The sequence below is a fragment of the Azolla caroliniana genome, unplaced genomic scaffold (genome assembly GCF_043228905.1).
Source record: "Azolla caroliniana isolate FFs.n. ecotype wild unplaced genomic scaffold, voAzoCaro1.0.p SCAF_3, whole genome shotgun sequence".
Taxonomy (NCBI): domain Eukaryota; kingdom Viridiplantae; phylum Streptophyta; class Polypodiopsida; order Salviniales; family Salviniaceae; genus Azolla; species Azolla caroliniana.
In genome coordinates this window covers 23,533,811-23,555,927 of record NW_028230438.1, presented here as the reverse complement: position 1 = coordinate 23,555,927, position 22,117 = coordinate 23,533,811, and the positions used below count along the sequence as shown (strand labels likewise).

Here is a 22,117-nt window from a genome sequence, read left to right as displayed (position 1 = left end):
TCGACCACGATGGGATTCGAACCCACGACCTTTGGATCCGAAGTCCAACGCGCTAATCCACTGCGCTACGCGGTCTTGTTATAGGAAAGAATTTCTTGTTAATATTTATCCTTAGCCCTAGTTTTAATTTGTAATTTGTTGTAATTTCTTTTTTACTTCTATTTTGTTTATTTTTTATTTTTTATTTTTAGTTGTGTTTGTGTTTCTTTATCTTTGCACTTTTGTACGTGATACTTCTACACGCACTTATATTTAAACTTATAATTCTACTTATACCACATGTATTTTGTATTACTATATGTATATATTTAAATTTAGTCGAACATGATTGAATATGTAATGCCTTTATCAAATTGCGAATCCAACGCCAGCAAACTAGCTTTTGGCCTCTGTATCATATATTCTGTAACTAAAAATTAGTTTTGAAGGACATATGAAAGACATTAAATTTTTGGTACCAAGTTATTTTCAGAATCTCTTGATGACTCGCAATGGCATTATGGTCCCAATGCATTTACTTACTCCTTTGCATGGCTCAATTCAGCTTCATCCAGTTGTTTCCTATAATGCAGTCCCTTTTTTCTAGTCTTCTTAAGCTGGTTTAACTCACTTGAATAGCTTTATGATGAATGTTCATCATCTTCTCGCACTTGTGACAAAGCTCTCGTCCCATCTCAATAACAACGCATATTAAATATCACCTTGTAGGCTTAACTCACTTGCATTGCTTTATTGTAAATGTACATCGTCTTCAAGCACTTGTGACAAACCCCTCACCCCCAGCTGTTCCATGCTCAACTTCCTTGCACAGCTTTATCAGCAAAATTTATCCAACATGAGGCCATTACTGAGGTATTGCCTCCCAGTCTAAAGTTTCAAGCATATTTGATATGGTGACATACTCCAATTAGCCCTTCTACCCATGCATAGCAACAATATCTGGTATATCCAGATCAGCACTTCTAACTCAAGCTCCTTTCATATAACAAAAACATCTGATGTGATGCTATACCCATATCTGCCTTTCTAGGCTCAAGTTCCTTAGCTAGTAAAACTGCCCCCAACATGATGTCAGACCCGGATTAGCCCTTCTAGGGTCGAATTCCTTTAATAGCAAATGTAACCCACCTAATGGCCCCCCTAGGTTGGAGGTTCTTCCCCAGCAAAAGTATCTGACATGATGGCCTTACGCAGATCAACTTCTAGGCTTGAGTTCCATACATGCTTTATCGGCAAGTGTTAGGCAATCATGGAATATCCAAAACAGCCCTTCTGATTTCCGTTTCCTGCATAGCTTTATCAGCAAAAATATCCAACATGATGGCATACCCAGATGCATTATCAGGATCTAGCCGAGAAACCTCAGTGAAACAACGCCTTCCTAGTTCTGAATTTCCATATGCTTTAGATGCAGTAAGCAATGCTACCCATGCAGGAAGAGTGGGAAGACTAGGCACCGTTCGAAGAAGCTCCTCAGCATCATCCAATTTCCCAGCTCGTCCAAGAAGATCAACCAAGCTGTTAAAGTGCTCGATAGTAGGCGCTGTGCCATATTCTTCCTCCATGGACTTGAAATGATGATACCCTTCCTTCGCAAGTCCTGCATGACTGCAAGCTGCAAGAAAACTCAAATGGATCGGAGGATCTGGCTTCATACCTTGCTCTTTCATGTTTTGTAAACATTGTTTGGCCATGTTAAGCATTCCATGTTCTGCATAGCCTCCAACAATGACACCCCAAGAGATGATATTTCGGCCAGGAAATTGATCAAACACACACTGTGCTTCTCTTAAATTTCCACATTTGGCATACATATCAATGAGGGTATTGCCAATTGGTAAAGTTAAACCATGTTTGCTCTTAATGATCTGGTCATGTATATGTCTACCTTGGCCTATGCTTGTTATGTGACTACAAGCTTTCAAAGCACATAAAAATGTGACCTCCCCTGGTTTGAACCCACTTCTTTGCATGTCTTCAAAAAGTTCTAAAGCCGGGGAAGCATGACCATGAAGTGTATATCCAGTAATCATAACATTCCATGAGACAACATCCCGTTTTATCATAGCATTAAATATCTCGCGAGCTTTTTCAATACAACCACATTTGCTATACATATCAACTAAAGCATTCCCAACCAGCACATCAGTGCTAATTCTAGCTTTTCTAGCTAGATCATGCAGTACTTTACCCTGTTCTAATGCACCAGTGCTACTACATGCTTTTAAAAGAGATGCTATCGTAATGCTATCTGGTTTCACTCCATCCTGTTCCATATGCTTGAAAAGCTCAAGTGCAGCATGGTTTTGTCCATTATGAACATAACCGCCAATCATAGCACCCCATGAAATTACATCTGGATTTGGTGGATCACAGAAGACTTCCAATGCCAGGTCCAACCTCCCACACTTTGCATATGTATCCACAAGAGCATTCTTAATAGACATATCCACCCCAATACCAGCAGAGTTCATTAGCTGTTCATGCAGCACTATAGCATAATTTAGATTACCTACAATACTACACGCCTTTAGGATGCCTAGGAATGTCACCTTTGTAGGTTTTACTCCTTCTTCCTCCATTTCCTCAAAAAGTTTAAACACGGGGAAACCTTGACCATCATGAACATATGCTGTGATGATTGAATTCCATGAAACCACATTGCGGTTTGGCAAGGCATCAAATAATTTATGGGCTGCCGGTAAGTTACCACACTTTGCATACATATCAATTAAAGTATTCCCCAGTATCACATCTGATTCAGACTCTCTGGAGCACTTGTCATGAATAAGTTTGCCTTGCCCAAAGGCCCCGATGGAACTACAAGCTTTGAGGACACAAGAGTACGTGACTTCATCTGGTGATATTCCTTCTTGCTGCATTTCCTTGAAAAGCTCTAGAGCAGGAAGGCCCTGTCCTTGCTGAGCATATCCAGCAATCATGGTTGCCCATGAAACCACGTCTCGGTTTGGCAACGAGTTGAACACTTTTCGGGCCTCATCCAAGCTCCCAGTTTTCGCATACATGTAAAAAAGATTGTTTCCAATAGCCAAGTCCGATTCAAGCCCACTCTTAATGACTTCCTCATGCAAGATACTTCCATGTCCTAGAGCATGTATGTCACCACATGCTTTCAAAACACATGAGAGTATGACTCTATCAGGCTTGACACCCTCTTCTAGCATTTTTCTAAAGAGAGCAAGGGCTGTATTACCATGGCCATGTTGCACATATCCCGCAATCATTGCTCCCCATGATACTACATTTCGGTTACGGAGGTTATCAAAAACCATTCGTGCCTCTTCCATGGCTCCACATTTTGCATACATATCAATAAGGGTGCTCCCAAGAACTATATCTGTTCCAAGTCCTCTGTTTGAAATTTTATCATGAATTAATTTGCCCTCTTCTAAGCATCTTGTGATGCCACATGCTTTCAATACATTCAGAAATGTGACCCTATCTAAATCAATGCCCTCCACTTGCATTTTCTTGTAAAGCTCTAGTGCTGAGACCCCATTCCCATGATGCACATATGCACCTATCATAGAATTCCAAGTTATTGTATCTCGATTCAGCAATTTATTGAACACTTCATACGCCATCTCCAAATTTCCACACTTTGCATACATGTCCACAAGTGTACTACCCATGATTACATCGAATGAAACATTGTGTTCAATTATCTTTTTGTGCATCAATTCTCCCCTTGCTAAGTCATTGTTGCTACAGCAGGACTTGATAATGCTCATGAAAATGAATTTATCTGGCATTATCCCTTCATCTATCATCTGGTTATAGATCTTGAAGACCTCCTCATGTTGCCCTAATGTAGCATATGCTCCAATTATAGAACTCCATGTGTGGACACCACATTCTGCTACTTTACCAAAAACAAGATTGGCTTCGTATAAACAACCACATTCTGTAAACAGCCGAATCATATGATCAACTAGAATGGGTACAGACTCTAAACCAGATTCAACCATAAGAGCATGAATTTGTCTTGTTAGCCCTAAATCCTTTGTTTTACCACATGATTGCATGAGATGAAGGGCATCATCTCTTGATATAGCCACTCCTTTCGGGACCAAATTTTCGATGGAATGGAATGCTTCTCGAATTTGACCCATCTTACAGAGCTTGATGATGCAATCCATATAGAATCGATCACATCATACAGATTTTCATTAAAACCATAATAGATGTACAAAGGAGACTCCATATAATCACATCTTCATAAATTATACAAAGACTCAGATGTATGGATATCTAGCCCATCACTCAGAACTTGATGATGAAAGCCATGAACCTTAAAAAATCACAACATTACAAACGCTGAGGGTAATGCACTGCTTAACGGAATTTTCATAGCTGGAATAATTAGAGTGACTTGCCTATGTTACAAAGCTTCATGATGCAAAGCCGTGGAAGCTTGAAGATCACATCATCATGAGAAGAAACTGAAAAGATCGTAAAGACCAGGAAGAGTCTTTTTAAACCTAATATAATGCAATATGGAGAGACCACCCATGTAGCAAAAAGATTTTACACTGCCATGGGTGCAACTGTGTATAAAAGATAGACCATGGAGACTCGATAGTGCGGAGGGTGCGTTAAACTAATGAACTTTGCAACATTTCAGCTTTTCATGGCTATGCTAGTAAAGTGAAATTGTCCTGACTCCTAACTCCTCGTCTCACATGGAAAAGAATGTGAGTCAAGCCATTTTGGGTGCTACAGGTTGTCCGTGGCCGTGGTGGACAAAAGAGAATGTGAAATAAGTCATTGAAAGCAATGATGACGATGTAAGGTTGCAGGTTATTTTGATGTTATAAGACTCAAAGGGAAGGGTATTTCTAGTAAACCACTCCACTTGCTCCCTACAAAACGAGAATGCTCACTCAATGTTGATGCTTACAAATTGATCTATCTATGTAAGTAAGATGTATCTATACTCTCTTTAAAGGTATAGGCTAGTTTGATACTATAAGACTCAAGGGGACAAGGGAATGGTACTTGTGTGACCTAAGATTTCAGAAGTTAAAAAATGATTAGCTTGGATACATATATTCTCTCTCTCACACACACACTCGCTCTAATATGTGCTAAAAAAGACAAGACTCATACTAGATAGAGTGCATAATTTTTGTATACTTAGATCAAGTTGTAAGCATCAACATTAAGTGAGCATTCTCGCTTTATAGTGGGGCAACTAAGTAGTTCTATGAAATGAAGGTCTTCTATCTCATACACAATTGTCTAGTGAAAAGAGCCAACTATATATATATATATATATATATATATATATATATATATATAATTGGCACAAGTGAAAATATAAATGTATTCTTGTGCATTTCGTTGTCCTATCATACCCAAATATGACTCAACACAGAAGAAAGAAAAGGCAACCTCCTCCAAGCATATCATCAAGAGGCAATACAAAACCCCTATGCTTCGTATGTTGGCCACATCTTTGATGCATGAACTATTGTATCAACTTCCAAGACTGGAACTAACACAAATGGCCACATCATGTTAATAGCCTAGTATATATAGCATGAATGTTGTGAATCGTGATTAAGTCCTCCCTAGTTGCGCAAAGTATGTACAAAATAATATAATCCAAATTCATATTGTCTGATGACCAACTAGAGATATTAACAAATCCACTCCATTGTGGTAATTTATGTGGATAGGGTTTATTCAAACTCTAAGAGGCTAAATGCCATTTGTTTATCGTAACATTTGTTTCCTTGATGCATTCATTCATAATATTTGGTAAAAGACGTGACCTTTGTTTATTGTAACAAGCATTAACCCTACCATATTGATTGTGCTATGTATGTGGACAAGATTTATTCAAACTCTACGAGGTTAAATGCCAAGTCAAACAAATTGAGAGAGAGAGAGAGAGAGATGGAACCAATATGGTCATCGTGATAAATCAATGTCACATGCCAGGATCTCTTTGTTTTGAGATTTTGAATTATACGTCTATGCCATCTTCAATGCTTTCAATCAAAGTAAGATTAAGGAACATTGTCTTCAATCAATTTCCTCTTAGAAAACCTATGATCTTAAAAAGTTTTCCAATGCATAGCTACATAGACAATGGCAAATTTCAAGTCAAGCTATGGCAAACTCCAAGTTATTCATTTCATATAAAAAGTTTGAAACATCATACATAATGCTGTGTTGCAGTAACTGCATTTGGTAGTTCTCAAAAGATTGTCCATACCACAAACAATCATTAAACATGTAAGAGGCAATCAGTATCCAACATAAAAATTCTGAGAGACACCATAGAATCCATGAGGCAAACCATTATTTCACAATAACTGCAAAAACATCAGTTATTTAGACTTCCTATTTGGTCAATCAGTGGATAAATTCAGCTGATCATTCTATTTGCACAATCAGAATACCCTGGTTCATGCAAACTATTTTTGAATAATTATATAACGACTTCACATTTTCATCCCTTTCCAGTGATGGGTTAGGAAATCAGAGAACCCAAGGCAAACGTTTTAGTGTTTTACCTAACATGGATTACTACCATTGTAGCTTCAGAGCATTGATTGCCTACTTGCATAACCAAAGGGTCAAAATAAGGAAAAGGGCAAGAGGACAATAATAAGACTCAAATGTTGATTTTGGCTCATCACATTCCTAGTGCCAAAATAACCAATATATTATTACCCAGTAAAGATTCATGAATTCATTGCAAAAGTCGTGAAGAAAATTATTTCTATAACCTACTCTGTATAAACAGCATTCTTTAGTTGCTAATAAAATTATGAAGAAAAAGCACTATGTAAATGATACAGACCATCCAACTCAAAGTGTAAAGAAACTTACAAAATGCATCTACAAGTTTAAAATACAACATGCATTAATATTTAAAATACACATACCACCTCATAAATATGATCAGATATTCCTGAAGTCAAAGAAAGTTCAGAGTTTTTTCTCAACAAAGAAGAAGAAAATAATTGCTCTTCATATTATAGATTCAAAAACTGACAAAACCAAAATATCATCCAGCATTAAGAAATTACTCCTGAAGTCGGGCAAAACACCAAGCAAACCAAAAACTAAACAAATGTATTTGGCCTTGTTGCCTTATATGTTGTCTTCAACTTCCTGCTAGGGGGGCGAATCTTCCTCAAGATCAAGGGAAATTTGATCTTTGAATCATGAAATTGCTTTGTGTTCTCACGTTTGCAGAGCTTTGCAGGAACAGTAGCAGTCTTAATGATCTGAATGCATGGTGATCGTACACGATGTCGAGAAGCCATCTCATCATACATCTGTTCAACAGCCCCGTTCAATGTGGTGTCCCGGTACTCTTTATACATGTTGTGATACCCTGTCCTACTTTGGTATCGCACCCAGATACCATAATTCTTGATCGTAGTTGGCTTCTTCTCAAAGATCTGCAAGAAAAAAAAGTTAGAACATTTCTAGCAGTAGAACATTAGACTGTATATCAAGAACTTTTTCTGATAATGATGCAAAAATCTGGACTATAAACCACAATTGTTACTAGGATCAAATGGTCGGAACAAGGAGTGCGTAAGGATAGGCACACGACAGTTGGGAGGGTGGTTAAGCTAAACAAGAGAAAGTAGGCAACATACACTAATGAGAGAGAGAGAGAGAGAGAAATGTTTTTATTAAAAGAGGGTGGTGGTCTTATGCAATTGTCAACTATAAACCACAATTGTTAAAAAAAAAGTGTATTTTATGTATAAAATACATTTTAGAATACTTTTTATTCTACTACTTTTAGCACTGCCATTTCATAATGTTTCACGTATTTAGCAAATTCCAAGTATTCTATGCATTTAGCAAGCATTTAACATTTACAAAATATTAAAACTAAAAAATAAAATGTCTGAAAAAAATTGTCAAATGGAATACAAATATAAGAAGTATTTAACTTATTCTACGTATTTGACTAATTATCTTTAGAACACACACTCTATTTTATTCTTTAAAGGCAGAATACTTTTAGAATACATGGCATATATGTTGTGCGTGTATAATCTGATAAACCAAACAAACTAAACAAGGTGAGATCTTCTATTGCAAGTAGGCTCAAGATTGACTAATGTTAAGAGATGATTTCAGGGTTTGGTGTAGTTAGGTCATGATAAGAATAGACAATTTTCCAGAACAGCACCAATTATAATGATAAGGTAAGTATCCAAGCATAATCACAGAAAGTCAACAGCATGAGCAGCATGGACCAATAAACCAGTTAAAAGAAAATGTACAAAAGAGTAATGTTTTCACGTTTCAATGATATAAACATACACCATAATCTCCCAGATAAATCTAGAAATAGATAAAAATATGATCTTACCTCGTTGATGGCAAGGATTTGACCATGTGATCTCTTCACTTTCTTTAATTTCCGTAGAAAATACCTGCATTTAGGGATTGGATTTCATAAAAGAGCACATAAAAGACGCCTTTTGTGGAAAATCAAAGAAAAATCACAATGCACATAAGTACAATACAAGGAAGAGTTACTAGGTATTACAAGAAGAATATTGAAAGCATACATCAGAAACATTTCATTGAAGCATTGAAGAAAGAAACATCAGCAAAGTTTCTAAACCTTACAGAAGAGATTATAAAAATAGCTTTTCATTAAAGCATCAAACAAACCCAAAAAAACAAACAGAATCAAAAGAACGGCGATCAGAAAACCTTACACAAAATAACAGACAAAATGAGCTTTTTCTTTAACCATTAAAGAGTGGTAAACGAAAAATATACATAACAGGAAGCATTCATAGGTTACCAGAATTTCGACTTTGCACGAACTTCATTGGTAGCCCAGAGCTTCATACGATATATCTTTGGCTGCTCATCTGTGGCAGTAGGCAATGCTCTTCCCACAACTTGGTACTGATGGAACTGCGAGTGCAAGAATAAACATTCTCATTCCCTCGGAACCAATCTTCTTTCAACTGATCCTCTTTTTTAATTTCGCAACTCTTCGTGTGTATTACAAGGAAACGATCTTTTTTTCATCATTATAACCGAACTAATCATTCTTTTTTAATATCTCAAGCTGACCATTTTACCCCCTCTCAGGACCATCACTCTCAGAGTCGTTCATTTGTTTCCTCCACTCTCGAAATGATCAATTCTCACTATCCAATTTCATCTCTCCATTTCGAAGAACAGATATCTCTCTCTATGGACTTCGATTTGAGCTCTCGTATTGCATTTCATTTCTCCCTCTCTCTTTACGTTTCATCTCTCTATTGAATGACTCTCCTCCTCTGTGTGTGTGTGTGTGTGTGTGTGTATGTTTACTTACCCGGAAAGTAACCATGGCGTCGTTGTCGTCTTTCCTTCCTTCTTGCGTAGAAATGCTGTGCAGCAGAAACAGTGCTACTCCCATAACCCCAGAATTTAAACCCTACATCGGACGGCTTAAAATCAACGCCATCCAACGGCCCCAGATGCCTCTATCTTACACATTAAGATTAGGCCACATAGTTGTTCACTATATGTACATACATACATTGATCTCCTTATGGGATGTTTTTTTACACATTAAGATTAGGTCACATAGTTGTTCACTATATGTACATACATACATTGATCTCCTTATGGGATGTTTTTTTACACATTAAGATTAGGCCACATAGTTGTTCACTATATGTACATACGTACATTGATCTCCTTATGGGATGTTTTTTATTCCTAAAAAATTATTCTTCATTAGTAGAAATTCTGTATACACGACAAAATAATTAGGCTAAAAACATTACAATGGCTCTAAGCCATGAGGACCTATGAAAACCACAAAGGAGAATGAAAGATGAAAAAGAATGGCATTGGACATCCTATATGCATTGAACGTAGAACGTAGTGGGCCATAATGGTTAGTCCACACCACTTCCTCTTATGTCGTCATCCATTCGAATGTGACCATCTCCTCCAGCTCATTATGCAAGGTTATGATGCTTGATATACAGTAAATCAGAATACGTGTTTTTTTGTTAATCATAATCATGTTGTTTAATTACGAACTCGTCTCTTATCATTCCAACATGTTCTTTGATCTTAGAGCTTAATCTTAATTTTTAACCATCTCGTTTTTCAATTTTCCATTTTTAATTTCAGTGTAATCTTAATCTTCCATGGTCTTAATCACGGGAAAATCGTAATTGAGCACACATCATGAAGTCATCATGAGGGATATGAAGATTAGTTTATGATAACTATGGAACAAGTTCTACTAATCACAATATTCTTAATTACAAATTGGTCTCTAATTAAGAGGAGCAAGCCTATCACAATTTCTCAAGAAGCCATAAACAAGACCAAGAAATTATATAATGCATTCTCCCTACTATCATAGGGTAATTAATGACGGTTTGCTAGAATGGAACTATTGCTTGATTCGGGCTCATCTCTTCCAAGACCCATTACTTGGTCCTTCGAGGGCAACAAGATTTGCATAAGAACTTGAGTTAGTCTTCTTCGATGTCCCATGAGTGATGTGCCCTCTTATACATACTATAAGTGTGGAGAGAGATGTCCACACAATTTGGTTGCATGAATAAGCACAATAAGTTCATGCGTCTACATTTATTTTTGTAATAAAGCATGCATACAACCTCATCATGAAATTACAAAAGGTGGTCATATGAAGACCATTTAACCATAAATTATTGCAAATCAAGCATTGACTCTTGACTTTAAATCGATACTTATTCCAAATAATCCCTCATCCAGTGAAATGTCTTTGCTATAAATCAACAACTTTGACCTTTAGGAATTTCATTTGAAGACCACACTTCCAAAAGAATGCTAACTCTTGTAGAGTCAAAGTGTCCAGAAGCTGTGTGAGCAAGAGAAGGAATCAAAGAAAACTACAATGAATAATAAAGTACACAAGAAGGGGATGACAACTTATGCAAAGAAGGTTTGACAAATACAAGAAGTAACAAATATATAGTGTCAAGGACATGCAAACATGTACAAAGCCGAGTCCCAATCCCAAAGAAGGCACCACATTGGGGTGTCCCAACCCTATCCCAACAGTTAGTGCCAATAACCATCTTTTGCCCAAATAATGAGGATCAGTTCTCATTTGTAAGCATTCTCGGTCTCACCATTTTAGCTCTAAGGAGTGTGTAGTGTTCTCTCTCTTAGCTGTTTAGGCAGTTGTCCCAACTCGTTCCAAGTTGTCCCAATTCAATCTTGACTCCAAATCTTGGTTTGTTGCAATTTGGTACTGTTATAAGATTTCAGAACGTAATATAATAAAAGAGCATGTTTCCTGTCCTAACTTTGTTTTCCACTCGCTTTTTATTGTTTTTTAAGTTATCCCATGAAATAGGGGCATAACACAAGTACTTGTTTGTTTCAAAACTAAGACTCGTGTAAATAGTTTATGAAATATTCATGTCAATCCAAATTCTTGCAAATAAAAGAAGAAATTCAATGGCAATCTCATGAGTTGAACTCCCTTGACAAGAACAAATTTGGCACATATATTGCATGTATACTTTGTGTGAACAAACAAACAAATAAAGAATAGTGTAACCAGATATGGTTTATTCCAACAATCAAATTTGAGTATTTGCTTTCTATATTATAACTCACTTTGGATGTGCTTCATATGAGTCAAGTCAGCTTTTCTTGTGGATGAACCAATGGCCCTAAAATTATTGGTTTCCGCTCACATCAGCATGTGAATCAAGCCATGACTTTTGGCACATATATTGCATGTATACTTTGTGTGAAAAACAAACAAATCAAGAATATTATAACCAGATTTTGACTTATTCCAATAATCAAATTTGAGTATTTGCTCTCTATATTACAACTCACTTTGGATATGCTTCATATGAGTCAAGTGAGCTTTTCTTGTGGATGAACCAATTAGAGGCACTAAAATTATTGGTTTCAGCTCACATCAGCATGCGAATCAAGCCATGACCTAATATAATCAAACACCTGCAAAATTACTTCATCCGATTCTCCTTCCAGAATACTGTGCCATGCGTTGTTGAATATGTGAAGCGTTTTGTCAGCACTCCTGGCCTGTTCATGAAGGCTTTTGCTAACCGATGGATCTGTTATAATATCGAGTTCACCATGCAAAACCAACAAGGGTAATGAAACCTGCCATAAAATAGGTTATTCACAAGAATAGGGGCAAATATTAGTGAAAATACTACAACTTACCATTGTGGAGATAATATATAGTAAGAAACTATATCTGCTAAAGCATGAGTAAGTATAGCTTTTATATGCCCACAGCATCTATACAACTAAATATACAAACAAGATTGTAAAATTGTAAAGCATATGTTTAAAACCTTAATGATTGTGGATTCAAGACTATGGCAAGAGATAAAAAATTATGATAAACAGAATTGATGTTTATATTATAAGGTTGCGTAGAGTGCCTAAAAGAATGACTTTACAAGTTCGTTTTCCACAACCCATGTGAGACAAGTCTAATAAAAACTTTCATACATCTAAGTGTTTATCACCTGATTAAGCTTGCTTGAAATCTCATCAGTAGCTTTCAGCATCTCGAGTGCTGTTCTCAAACGTGGATTATCTTTGTAAGCCACTACATTATATGCTGTCTGATGAAGATGACAAAAAGAACGCAAATAAGTTCTCTAATGATTCTCACTTCAATATTTCCATTTTCGTCAGTCTATTATATACCTGTTTTCGCTTTTCCACATCCTGGAAGGCCATGTCTGCCAAGTTCTTATTTGGTACCAGTTTTGCAGTTGGAAAGAAATAGGAAAGGAAGATTAAAGTTCTTAGGAGTAACCAATGTGGATACATATCTGGGGCCATCTGCCATGATTTGAGTCAACTGAGCATCAGATGTTAAAGGCAAAAAGAAGTGTAAATAAAGAACATTAAGTAAATACCTTGCACATGGGAGAAACAAGAACTGCACCATTCCACGCATCAGGTTGCTTGAGATGAACCATCAACGCTACTGCTCCACCCATAGATTCACCAAAGAGGAAGCAAGGAAGGCGTTTAAATTCTGGTTGCTCTGTGAAATAAAAGACATGTCATTAGTTAAAGAGTTGCAAAGCATACTAATCAAAAACAAAACTTTGTTTTAGGACTCTATTGATAGTTTCTGTTATCAACATACATGTGGTCATACATTTAAGTAGTCAATCAGGCTAAAGATGGGCTTATTAATTCAGTCGACAGACACTCATTCACCCACAGTCTGGATGCTATGGTCTCCATATAATCTACAGGTTGCATCTATTGTGCAACTCTCCTTCCTTCTCTGCCATTCTATGAGCCCCATCTTATTAAGGATGAGGCTCCATCACTTCCCAAGTTATGAGCACATTGTCCTCTCCCATGGTATTGGACATGGGAGGACCTCCTGCCAAGTCATGGACCTCATCTTAAATGCATGATTATATGATGCTCGTACCATTTCAGAGATGCTTTAATCAAAGATACAGAACATCGATCAAAGAATAGTTTAAGCTTTAAAAGACTCCAAAATATAACCTTTGATTTTAGAGTAGTTCTCAATAACATCATCCGCAAGTTTACTGAATCCAGGAATATAACCATGTAACCCTGATGAAAGGCCAAATCCAGGATAATCCATTCCAAACACTGCATATCCAGCTTTTGCAAGCTTTCTTGCAACACCTACGATTGGCAGAATGACTCTATTAAAAGTGGAAGGGTTTGGAAACTACAGAAAATAAGTGATGTACAAAAGATACCTTCGAAAAAAAATGTACATGTATCACCATATCCATGACAAATGAATACTGTTGCTTTTATAGCTCCTGAAACTGGCAACCAGCTTCGAGTAAATATTTCTACCCCTTGAGAGTTCTCTTTGTAGCACTGAAAATGCATGAACCAAGTAAATATACTGTTAAACTATCCAAATTGACAGTGTACAAAATAAACACATATAACTAGTCTAGAGAGTGGAAGAGAGATAAAAGATGTATAATAAAGTGCAGAAGAAATATGTAGCAAATCAACAAGACAAAGATTATTATAATACCAATCTCCACATATTTGACGTAGGAAAAGGACAAAGAGAAGAACACTTGAGCATTGTTTGCAGTTATAACCTTCTATTCATCATGTACGGCAAGGTAATTTTCTACTAATGCAAAAAACGCAGTATGAACATGATAAACAAGCACATGACCAGTGTGTTTTCTTTCATGTACATGGAAGCTTCTGAGTATAGCAATGAAAAGCGTAAAAAATTTCTAAATGGCATGGGTGCGACTTCTTACAAATGCTAAAATGGAGCATCCCAGTGGCTAAATAATGGTTACATGCATTATCAAATCAAGCAGTGGCACAATTTTTCCTCAAGACTGCAAAGATGACTTGATCAAGACACAATATGAAAAGAATAGAAAACAACTCACCAACTGTAGCAGTGTCATGGCGGGATCCTGTCTGGTTAGACTTCTTGTTAGTTTCATCGCATGTCATGAACGAAAGTGTCATGGGGCCATTCTAAGATGTCGCTGGGTGTGACTGTAGACAGACAACCTTAACATTATGTTGGCAAGGGGGTGGACATGCATACTAGCCCTTATGCATGGGGACTACTATATAAGAGCATATCATATGGTTGGAGGACAAGCCTTAACAAACACCCTCACCACAACTAAACTTCTAGTTAGTTTCGTTGCAGATCATGAACAAACGTGTCATGGGGCCATTCTAAGATGTCACTGGATGTGACTGTAGACAGACAACCTTAACATTACATGGGCAAGGGGGTGGATATGCATACTAATCCTTATGCATGGAGACTACTATATAAGAGCATATCATATGGTTGGAGGACAAGCCTTAGTAGACACCTTCACCACGACCTCCTCCTGAGAGAGAGGGAGCGCACACTAGCTTGTGACATTGGTATTAAAGCTCTTCTTATTGATCCTTTGCTGCCATCACAATCTCATACGCCATTGAATTGTTTGGTCATCTTCAGTAGCTTCACAACATTCACATAACTCAGTCACATGTGTTAAATCAAGCTTGCCTTAATATAGGGAAATTTTCCGAGGGTGGCTGGATGATAGCAAAGCTTTGGGCATGCACATCAACCATTGTGATAGCACGCATCACACATTGAAAATAGAAAGTGCACAGAAAAAGATAATATGTGACCTACGTTGCCTTAACTACAACATTCAGTGCAAGCAAAGTTGAATACTGAGCAGAAAACAATAATTTGTGACTTATGTTGCATTGACTGTACAACATTCAGTGCAAGCAAATTTGAATGCTGAGCAGAAAAGGATAATTTGTCACCTACATTGCCTTGACGACAAGATTAACTGCAAAGAGACCGTTAATATCAGGATATACCGCACATGGGCTATACCATTACAAGATCATGGCGTTCATTGCTTGCCATGTTCAATCTGCACTTGTTAAACTTTGTTATTGCACCCATTATGCTGCACCAATCAACTTTGAATACGACGTCCAGTCACCACTACTCTCATACACATTAGCTATGCACTTCATGCTTGTAAACTGTTTCCAGTCCAGATCATGCCATAAGGTGTTCGCTTAAATTTCACAAGAAGCACAACCTTCATGTTTAGTTGTCATTACTAAGTTTGGAACCCTAGACAGACTGCCAATCATAAGGCCAGATCACGATTGCTTCTCAGATAGTGAAAAACCCATTCCACCACATGCATTAAGATAACATGAAAAACCTATGCCATTACTAAGTTTGGAAACCTAGAGGTTTTATTTTTGTTCCAGTATGGATGACATTAATTCATCCAGATTTGTAATCATGATTTGTCGTGCACATAGGCCCTAGCCCCATGGACCACAACCTCATCAACAGATAAAAGCCATTATCTCCCGCCAGCGCAGGTGCTTCCCTCGCTTCGAAGACCTTTCCATTCTGGATCGACCTATGCTAGAGATCTTTCGAAGAAAGTTACAATACATCTAACTTGAGAATCTCACATGTGCCAAAAACCAGTTTCCCTCATCTCTTTTTATCTTATTTAGTTTATATTTACAGAGTAATATTTATTTTATTTTGATTTGTTGTTCTCAAGACGAGACAACACTTAAGATGTAATCTCTTGTTTGGTCTTATAGGCCATTTTGGCCTCTAAAAAGATGTTAATATATCTTTCTTTCTTTCTCAGGACAACAATGCCGCCACGCACACTTTTAGAAGCCTCATACAAAGTATGGTTATTTGACACCATGGTCACCACTGCACTCATGTATGGTGCAACCATATGGGCTCTAAACTTCTCATCTATACATGGATACAAATAGAGTGTCCACTAGTCATGATGATGTCCTGGATGATAATTGCAAAGCTTCCACACTGAGAGATCATCCAAGCAGAATTGACCATGTCCCCCATGATGATAGAAGCATTACTCCAAAGGGTGAATCTCATCAACTAGAGAACCATGCCACCTCAAAGAAGTACATGTAAAGCATTCAAAGCATCAGAGGAAATAAAGATAAGAGAGTGGGAGAAGGATAGTGGTGGTACTCGCAAGTGACAAGGTGGTTCAACAACATTGGCCTCGACATTAAGAACTTGGCATCATTCCAATAAAATATGCATCTCCAAAATTATACATAGGGCAAGATATTTGGCAACTATGGCAACCCTATACCCAAAATATTTGAATCATATCAAAAAAGCTTATTCTAACAAAGATGGCTTATTACAAAAGACCATTTCATGAACTTCGCACATATGGATTCATACAAAGATCAAGGTACACGGACATCTACATGTCCCATAGTTCTCGCAAAGCAATAGGCTGACTCAAAGTCTACTCCCACTAACTAGAGATCGAAGCAGGACAAGAACTTTGAATGCATATCAAAAGATTTCGCAAATTATGTGAAAGAGATGTAAAGAGTCATGAATATTGTATGTGCAAGTGTCAAGCTTATAAGCACATCAGAGAGAGAAAGTGTGCCATCCTCTATCTGACCTTTACCAACATTTGACAAATGATGAATGCTAACTCACAGCACCCTGGCCAGAGCTGGCTCGAGCTTTGAAAGCATATGGAATCAACCTTTATTTTAGCACTAGGATGCAATGGCAATCACACATCACTGACTTATTCCATATGGCTACACCACCACTAATAGCATGCCAATGAGTCACCATTGAGCAAGAAAACGCACACGGACAATGCCATAACTTCGACCAAAGGACGAAACCCGAGCAAAGTTTCATCCCTGATTCAATTGATTAGTGATTGACCACAATAGAAAGATGATAGGAACTTTATTTTCATCTATTTGCTTTACTTTCACCTGTTTTTAGATGAAAATTTTAATAGTTGTATCAACCGGGTTTTGTTACAACTCTGACAACATCATCAGCTGGGCAAATAACACACCATACAAGACAATCCAATTTCATAATCATAGCTAGAGATTATTACTTGCCATGCAGGATCTACATGAGGTCAGCCTCATGCATTTGGTGAACTTTATCGCAGCATCACTCCACCATACCAGTCAACCTCAGATAGGATGTCACCTCAATATACATGTTACGTATGCATAATATTAGTTTTACATTGCATGTAAGTTATGCACAACTACCACGTATGCATTTGCATGCTTGTAAACCATCTTTAAGATCAATCTGTCACTTGCATTAGTTGTTAGTTATGCATCTCATGCTTGTAAACCATCTCCAAAATAATTGCTTCATGTCTAAGATCACTGTGTAGATTTTTGGGAAACCTAGATGTTTTTATTTTTCGTTTTAGAATAGATAACATGAATGTCCCCATATTTGTAATCATAATTTGTCTAATGGTTCAATTTTGGTCATTAATAGACGATAATTTTCTTCCCCTCTCTCTCAGTTCAGACTCACCTCTTCAGCCTTCACTCCCTCCAAAGTTTCCTGCAGACATGAAAAAAGGCATGTTAAAACTTATGTCATTCCAAACCTCACTCTCCATCCCTCAAACACATGCACGCACAGTTTCCTATGATTCTCTAGATTTAAAGCTCCCATCCCCCCTACCCTAATGGTTCAAAGTCCATAATCAGCTCTCCCATTTTTTTGCAATTTTCACTTTATATTATATTCCTTTTTTTTGTCTTAGATACCTGATGACATAAAAATGTATGCGTCATTTATATTGCAAGCACTTTAAAATGGACAAAGAATCCAAGCTCACAAAGAGGACAAGGAGGGTGACGTGATTAATTAAGAGTGGATTGGAAGTATTAAATGATTAACAAAAACGGAAGTGAAGAATATGGCTATCTAACTATTTAGAAATGCAATGTACAAGCCCTTTTATAAATAATACAAGACTGATCTAGCATATTGCCACCTATCCACCCTTATCCAGTAAGATTGATAAGGATATTTCACTTGCCACGTTAATCTTATTTGCATTCTATCAATATCCTTTTTTGGTTGCATGTACAAAAATATTCATAAATAAGACCCATGTATAAGTTGATTAGTGTAGTTGTCTATAGACTTGGAGATCAACAGATCAAACCCCTTTGCTTGTGATTGTTTCTTCAACAGGAAAATTACATTTTTATCCCATCAAAGATGATTCACATAAATGTTACTTTGGCTTAGTCATAGACGACAAAAACATCAGAAGTGTCCGTATGCATACAGAAAAAGTTTTACTTAGGAAAAAAGGAGAAGCATATGGGATGTTAATTTGTGCTCAAGCATTTAAATTGTGGGAGCTTCCTCGTCATAGATATGCCAGGTTGGCATTGGAGTTCTGTAAATACTTGCTTGAGAGAAAGCCCATTGGATCCTAAAGACAGTTTAGTGTGAGGAGCTACTGCCACATATTGCACATTAACAGAAAAGCTGAAGCAAGTTCAATGATGCCTATAATCCTTTGCATGTATTGATCAATGTCACTTCCTGGTAAATGCCTGAATAATGGGCCTCCATGGAAGTCAAGTAAACATCACTTCCCAGTAAGAGCCTAAATAATAGGACCCTCTGTTGAAGTCAAGTGAAGTCCTAAGTTTATTAATGCTAAAGTGTTTTTCTTTCAAGTTGGGGGCTTCTTGGGTGTGATCAAATCATGTCAAGGTCAAACTACAGCACATAGCAAGACAGGTACTTTCTAAATCCTAGCTTAAAAACTAAAAAAGGTTGCTATTTCATCTTTGTATTCCCAAATGGTGCTTTTTGTCCTACTTCTTGAGACTGGATAACTACCCACTGAGATTATGGGCGTGGAAAGGGTTGTTAAGTACATGCTCAAAGTTCAAAAAAACTCTCACATCAACTTCCTAGAATTGCATGAGAAACAAGTAAACATGAGAAGACTCCTTGGCTATACACATTTTGCCCTAAACAAGTTCATGAGTCTGAGTTTTACCTACTATTACAATACAGTAACTTTGATCACATCAGAGTTTTTCTTTTCCATCATTGTCAATTCAAAACAACTACTTCCTCCCAATGTCAATCCAAACCTATTCCTACACACATTTCTCACAATCACAATGTACAATCTCAAATGCAACCTAAACTTTTGATTTCTCAGTCACTGTTCAACACCATACATACTACATGAGAATGTTTCACTTTTGGTCCCATAGGTCATATTTGACCCCCAAGAACAATATATCTATCTCTGTATCTGCTGGCTTGGTGGTTTACACCATAGCATCAAAAGTAAAAAAATTTGAGAGAACCCAATATTTTATCCTTGCCATGGGCTAGGCCCCATTTCATTGGCCACAATAGGTATCTGTGGATGTTAAAAAGATATTTAACTATCTTGTCAGGCAATAACAAAGTCCATCCCTGTAGGCCATGACCACCTAGATTATGGACTCATCACCCTTCTCACAAAAAATGAAGGTGCTTCCTTCACTTTGGAGATCTCTCCATCTTGGAGTGGCCAATGTTGGAAATTTTTTGATGAAACATGTTTCAGTTTATCTAAGTTTAGAATCTTACATCCTTAGATATATAGATCCTTTAGTACCATATGTTCAGTTGTATTTATTTTGGTTAGTTATTCTCAAAGACCAGAAAACATTGTTGGCCTCTTAACAGATGTTAATATAGCTCTCTCTCTCTCTCTCTCTCTCTCTCTCTCTCTCTCTCTCTCTCTCTCTCTCTCTCTCTCTCTCTCTCTCTCTCTCTTTCAAATGCAACCATAGTTCACATGGCATAAAATTATAAATAAACTAACTCCATCCCAATATAGCATGGATTGTCTACACTTGTAAATGACCACAGTCCAAGATGGAAAGGAATAGAGCAATCCAAAAGGTAGACAATGGAAAAACATAGATCAGTCCCACAACACCTCTTGGTAGAAAAATGGCCCCCAATAAGGACATCTTTTATGAGGCCCTCTTATATTGATACATATCTATCTTATGTGCTCCAATTGTATAATGTGGCTGAAAATCTGTTCACATAAGCTATGTTTGCCCTTATATTGATTTTTATGAAATCGGGGGGGAACGCTACTACCATTTCAAAGAAGTCTTTGGCCCATTTTGCAAGATAATGGAGTATGAAGATCAACAATGCTTGAGACTGTTCCTGCTAGAAACTAAGAGGTGCAGGGAGAAGTTCTTGAAGGACAGCAATAAAACGGCAAAACCTCATCAACAACAAACTATCACAGTTTTCTTTAGCCCCATTACTCCCCATGATACAAGTCAATTAAGGGATACGCACATAGGGCCTCGACCATAACATTAGGCCATGTCCACCAGGACATGGGCCCATCACCCATATTATCAAAAAATCAAGTCCAATATCACCCAGCAGCAAAGGTGGATCTGCCCATGTTGGAGATCTTTCAAACGCAGAAGTTTTGATCCACCTAAGCTCAAAAAGGTAAGTTCTTAGATGACAAGATTATCCGGTACCTTAGGCAGCTTTATTAATTTAGTTGTATTTATTTGGGATTCTAATCTCTCATGTCATCTGATACGCCATTTCAGCCTCTTCAATGATGTCAATATATCTTTCTTTCTCTTTTTCTAATAAAAGAAAAATCTAATTACATGTCATTCCACCTTATCTCCCTCTCGAAACAATTTACACACATAGAGACTTTGTGCTTCAATGTATGGATACCCCTTCTTAGGAAGGAGACACATATCAAGAACACATGTATACTATGGTCCCATAGGTCAAAATTGGCCTCTTTATGGACAATAAACGATTTACACACATGGAGACTTTGTGCTTCAATGTATGAATACCCCTTCTTAGGAAGGAGACACATATCAAGAACACATGTATACTATGGTCTCATAGCTCAAAATTGGCCTCTTTATGGACGATAAAAATTTCTAATTCTAATTCTAATCCCAGAGGACAATAACATAATCTATCTGTATGGCATTCCATTTTCTTCCCTCTCTCCAGAATACGATATTAAAGTCTCGTTTATTTCATTTCTGTCCCCCATGGATGATCGTCATTTTCTTTATTTTCTCTTTCTCCCAACGACAATAGCAGAATCTATTTTATCTATATTACTTCTCTCTCTATCAAACACAAGCATGTGCATACCTGAAAGAAAGGGTGATTCAATTTCTTCAATTCTTCCTGGAATTCAGCACGAACTCGTCTACGGGCTGGTGCATGGTCAAGGTTCCCGAGATCCCCTACGATATCTTCTGAACGAACAGACTCTCCTTTCTTGAGATGTTCACTTCCATTCTTCTTCACGGATTGAACAAAAGAGCCCACAATAAGCGCGCACAGGAAAGTAAAAGCTAACCCTAGACTCGTTACTGGATTGCTGAGGTGCAGAATGAGATCATAGAACATTTTCTTTCTTTCTTCCTTCTTTCTTTCTTCTTCTTGCCTCTTCTTTTCCTCCAGAATGAAAGAAGAAGGAGGCGGAGGAGGAGGGATTAGCTTTACTCTCTCGTCTGTAGAGAATTGAGAGAGATTGGAAGTGGCGGAATATTAGGGTTAGAAGGAAACACGGGAAAACGAGGACGAAAAGTAAAAGCAAATCATTGAGGATATGGAATCTCTGTCGCTGTCCTGCAGTTGTTTTTTTCTTTGCTAGTGGTGGAGGCA

At 37.3% G+C, this 22,117-nt stretch overlaps 3 protein-coding genes and 1 non-coding gene across 4 annotated transcripts; all 4 read right to left on the bottom strand.

Moving 5' to 3' along the window:
* Window position 1: 1 nt before the first annotated feature.
* TRNAR-UCG (transfer RNA arginine (anticodon UCG)) lies at window positions 2–75 on the bottom strand. Its single transcript has one exon. It is a non-coding gene; the product is annotated as a tRNA-Arg (tRNA).
* Window positions 76–439: 364 nt separating this feature from the next.
* On the bottom strand, window positions 440–4,618 carry LOC147866696 (pentatricopeptide repeat-containing protein At2g39620-like). The gene has a single exon (XM_087317149.1). The coding sequence runs from the start codon at window positions 4,158–4,160 to the stop codon at window positions 1,248–1,250; it is 2,913 nt and encodes a 970-aa protein (XP_087173275.1). The 5' UTR covers window positions 4,161–4,618; the 3' UTR covers window positions 440–1,247.
* Window positions 4,619–6,988: 2,370 nt separating this feature from the next.
* LOC147866695 (large ribosomal subunit protein eL20) lies at window positions 6,989–9,486 on the bottom strand. Its single transcript, XM_087317148.1, has 4 exons — window positions 9,344–9,486; window positions 8,819–8,934; window positions 8,375–8,438; window positions 6,989–7,442 (listed from the first exon to the last, which is right to left on the bottom strand). The coding sequence occupies exons 1-4, from the start codon at window positions 9,425–9,427 to the stop codon at window positions 7,101–7,103; spliced, it is 606 nt and encodes a 201-aa protein (XP_087173274.1). The 5' UTR covers window positions 9,428–9,486; the 3' UTR covers window positions 6,989–7,100.
* Window positions 9,487–11,802: 2,316 nt separating this feature from the next.
* Window positions 11,803–21,991, bottom strand: LOC147866694 (alpha/beta-Hydrolases superfamily protein). The gene is made up of 8 exons (XM_087317147.1): window positions 21,599–21,991; window positions 17,933–17,962; window positions 13,776–13,902; window positions 13,552–13,698; window positions 12,939–13,069; window positions 12,724–12,861; window positions 12,540–12,638; window positions 11,803–12,165 (listed from the first exon to the last, which is right to left on the bottom strand). Exons 1-8 carry the CDS (start codon window positions 21,857–21,859, stop codon window positions 11,947–11,949), a joined length of 1,152 nt encoding a protein of 383 aa, XP_087173273.1. The 5' UTR covers window positions 21,860–21,991; the 3' UTR covers window positions 11,803–11,946.
* Between the last annotated feature and the right edge of the window lie 126 nt (window positions 21,992–22,117).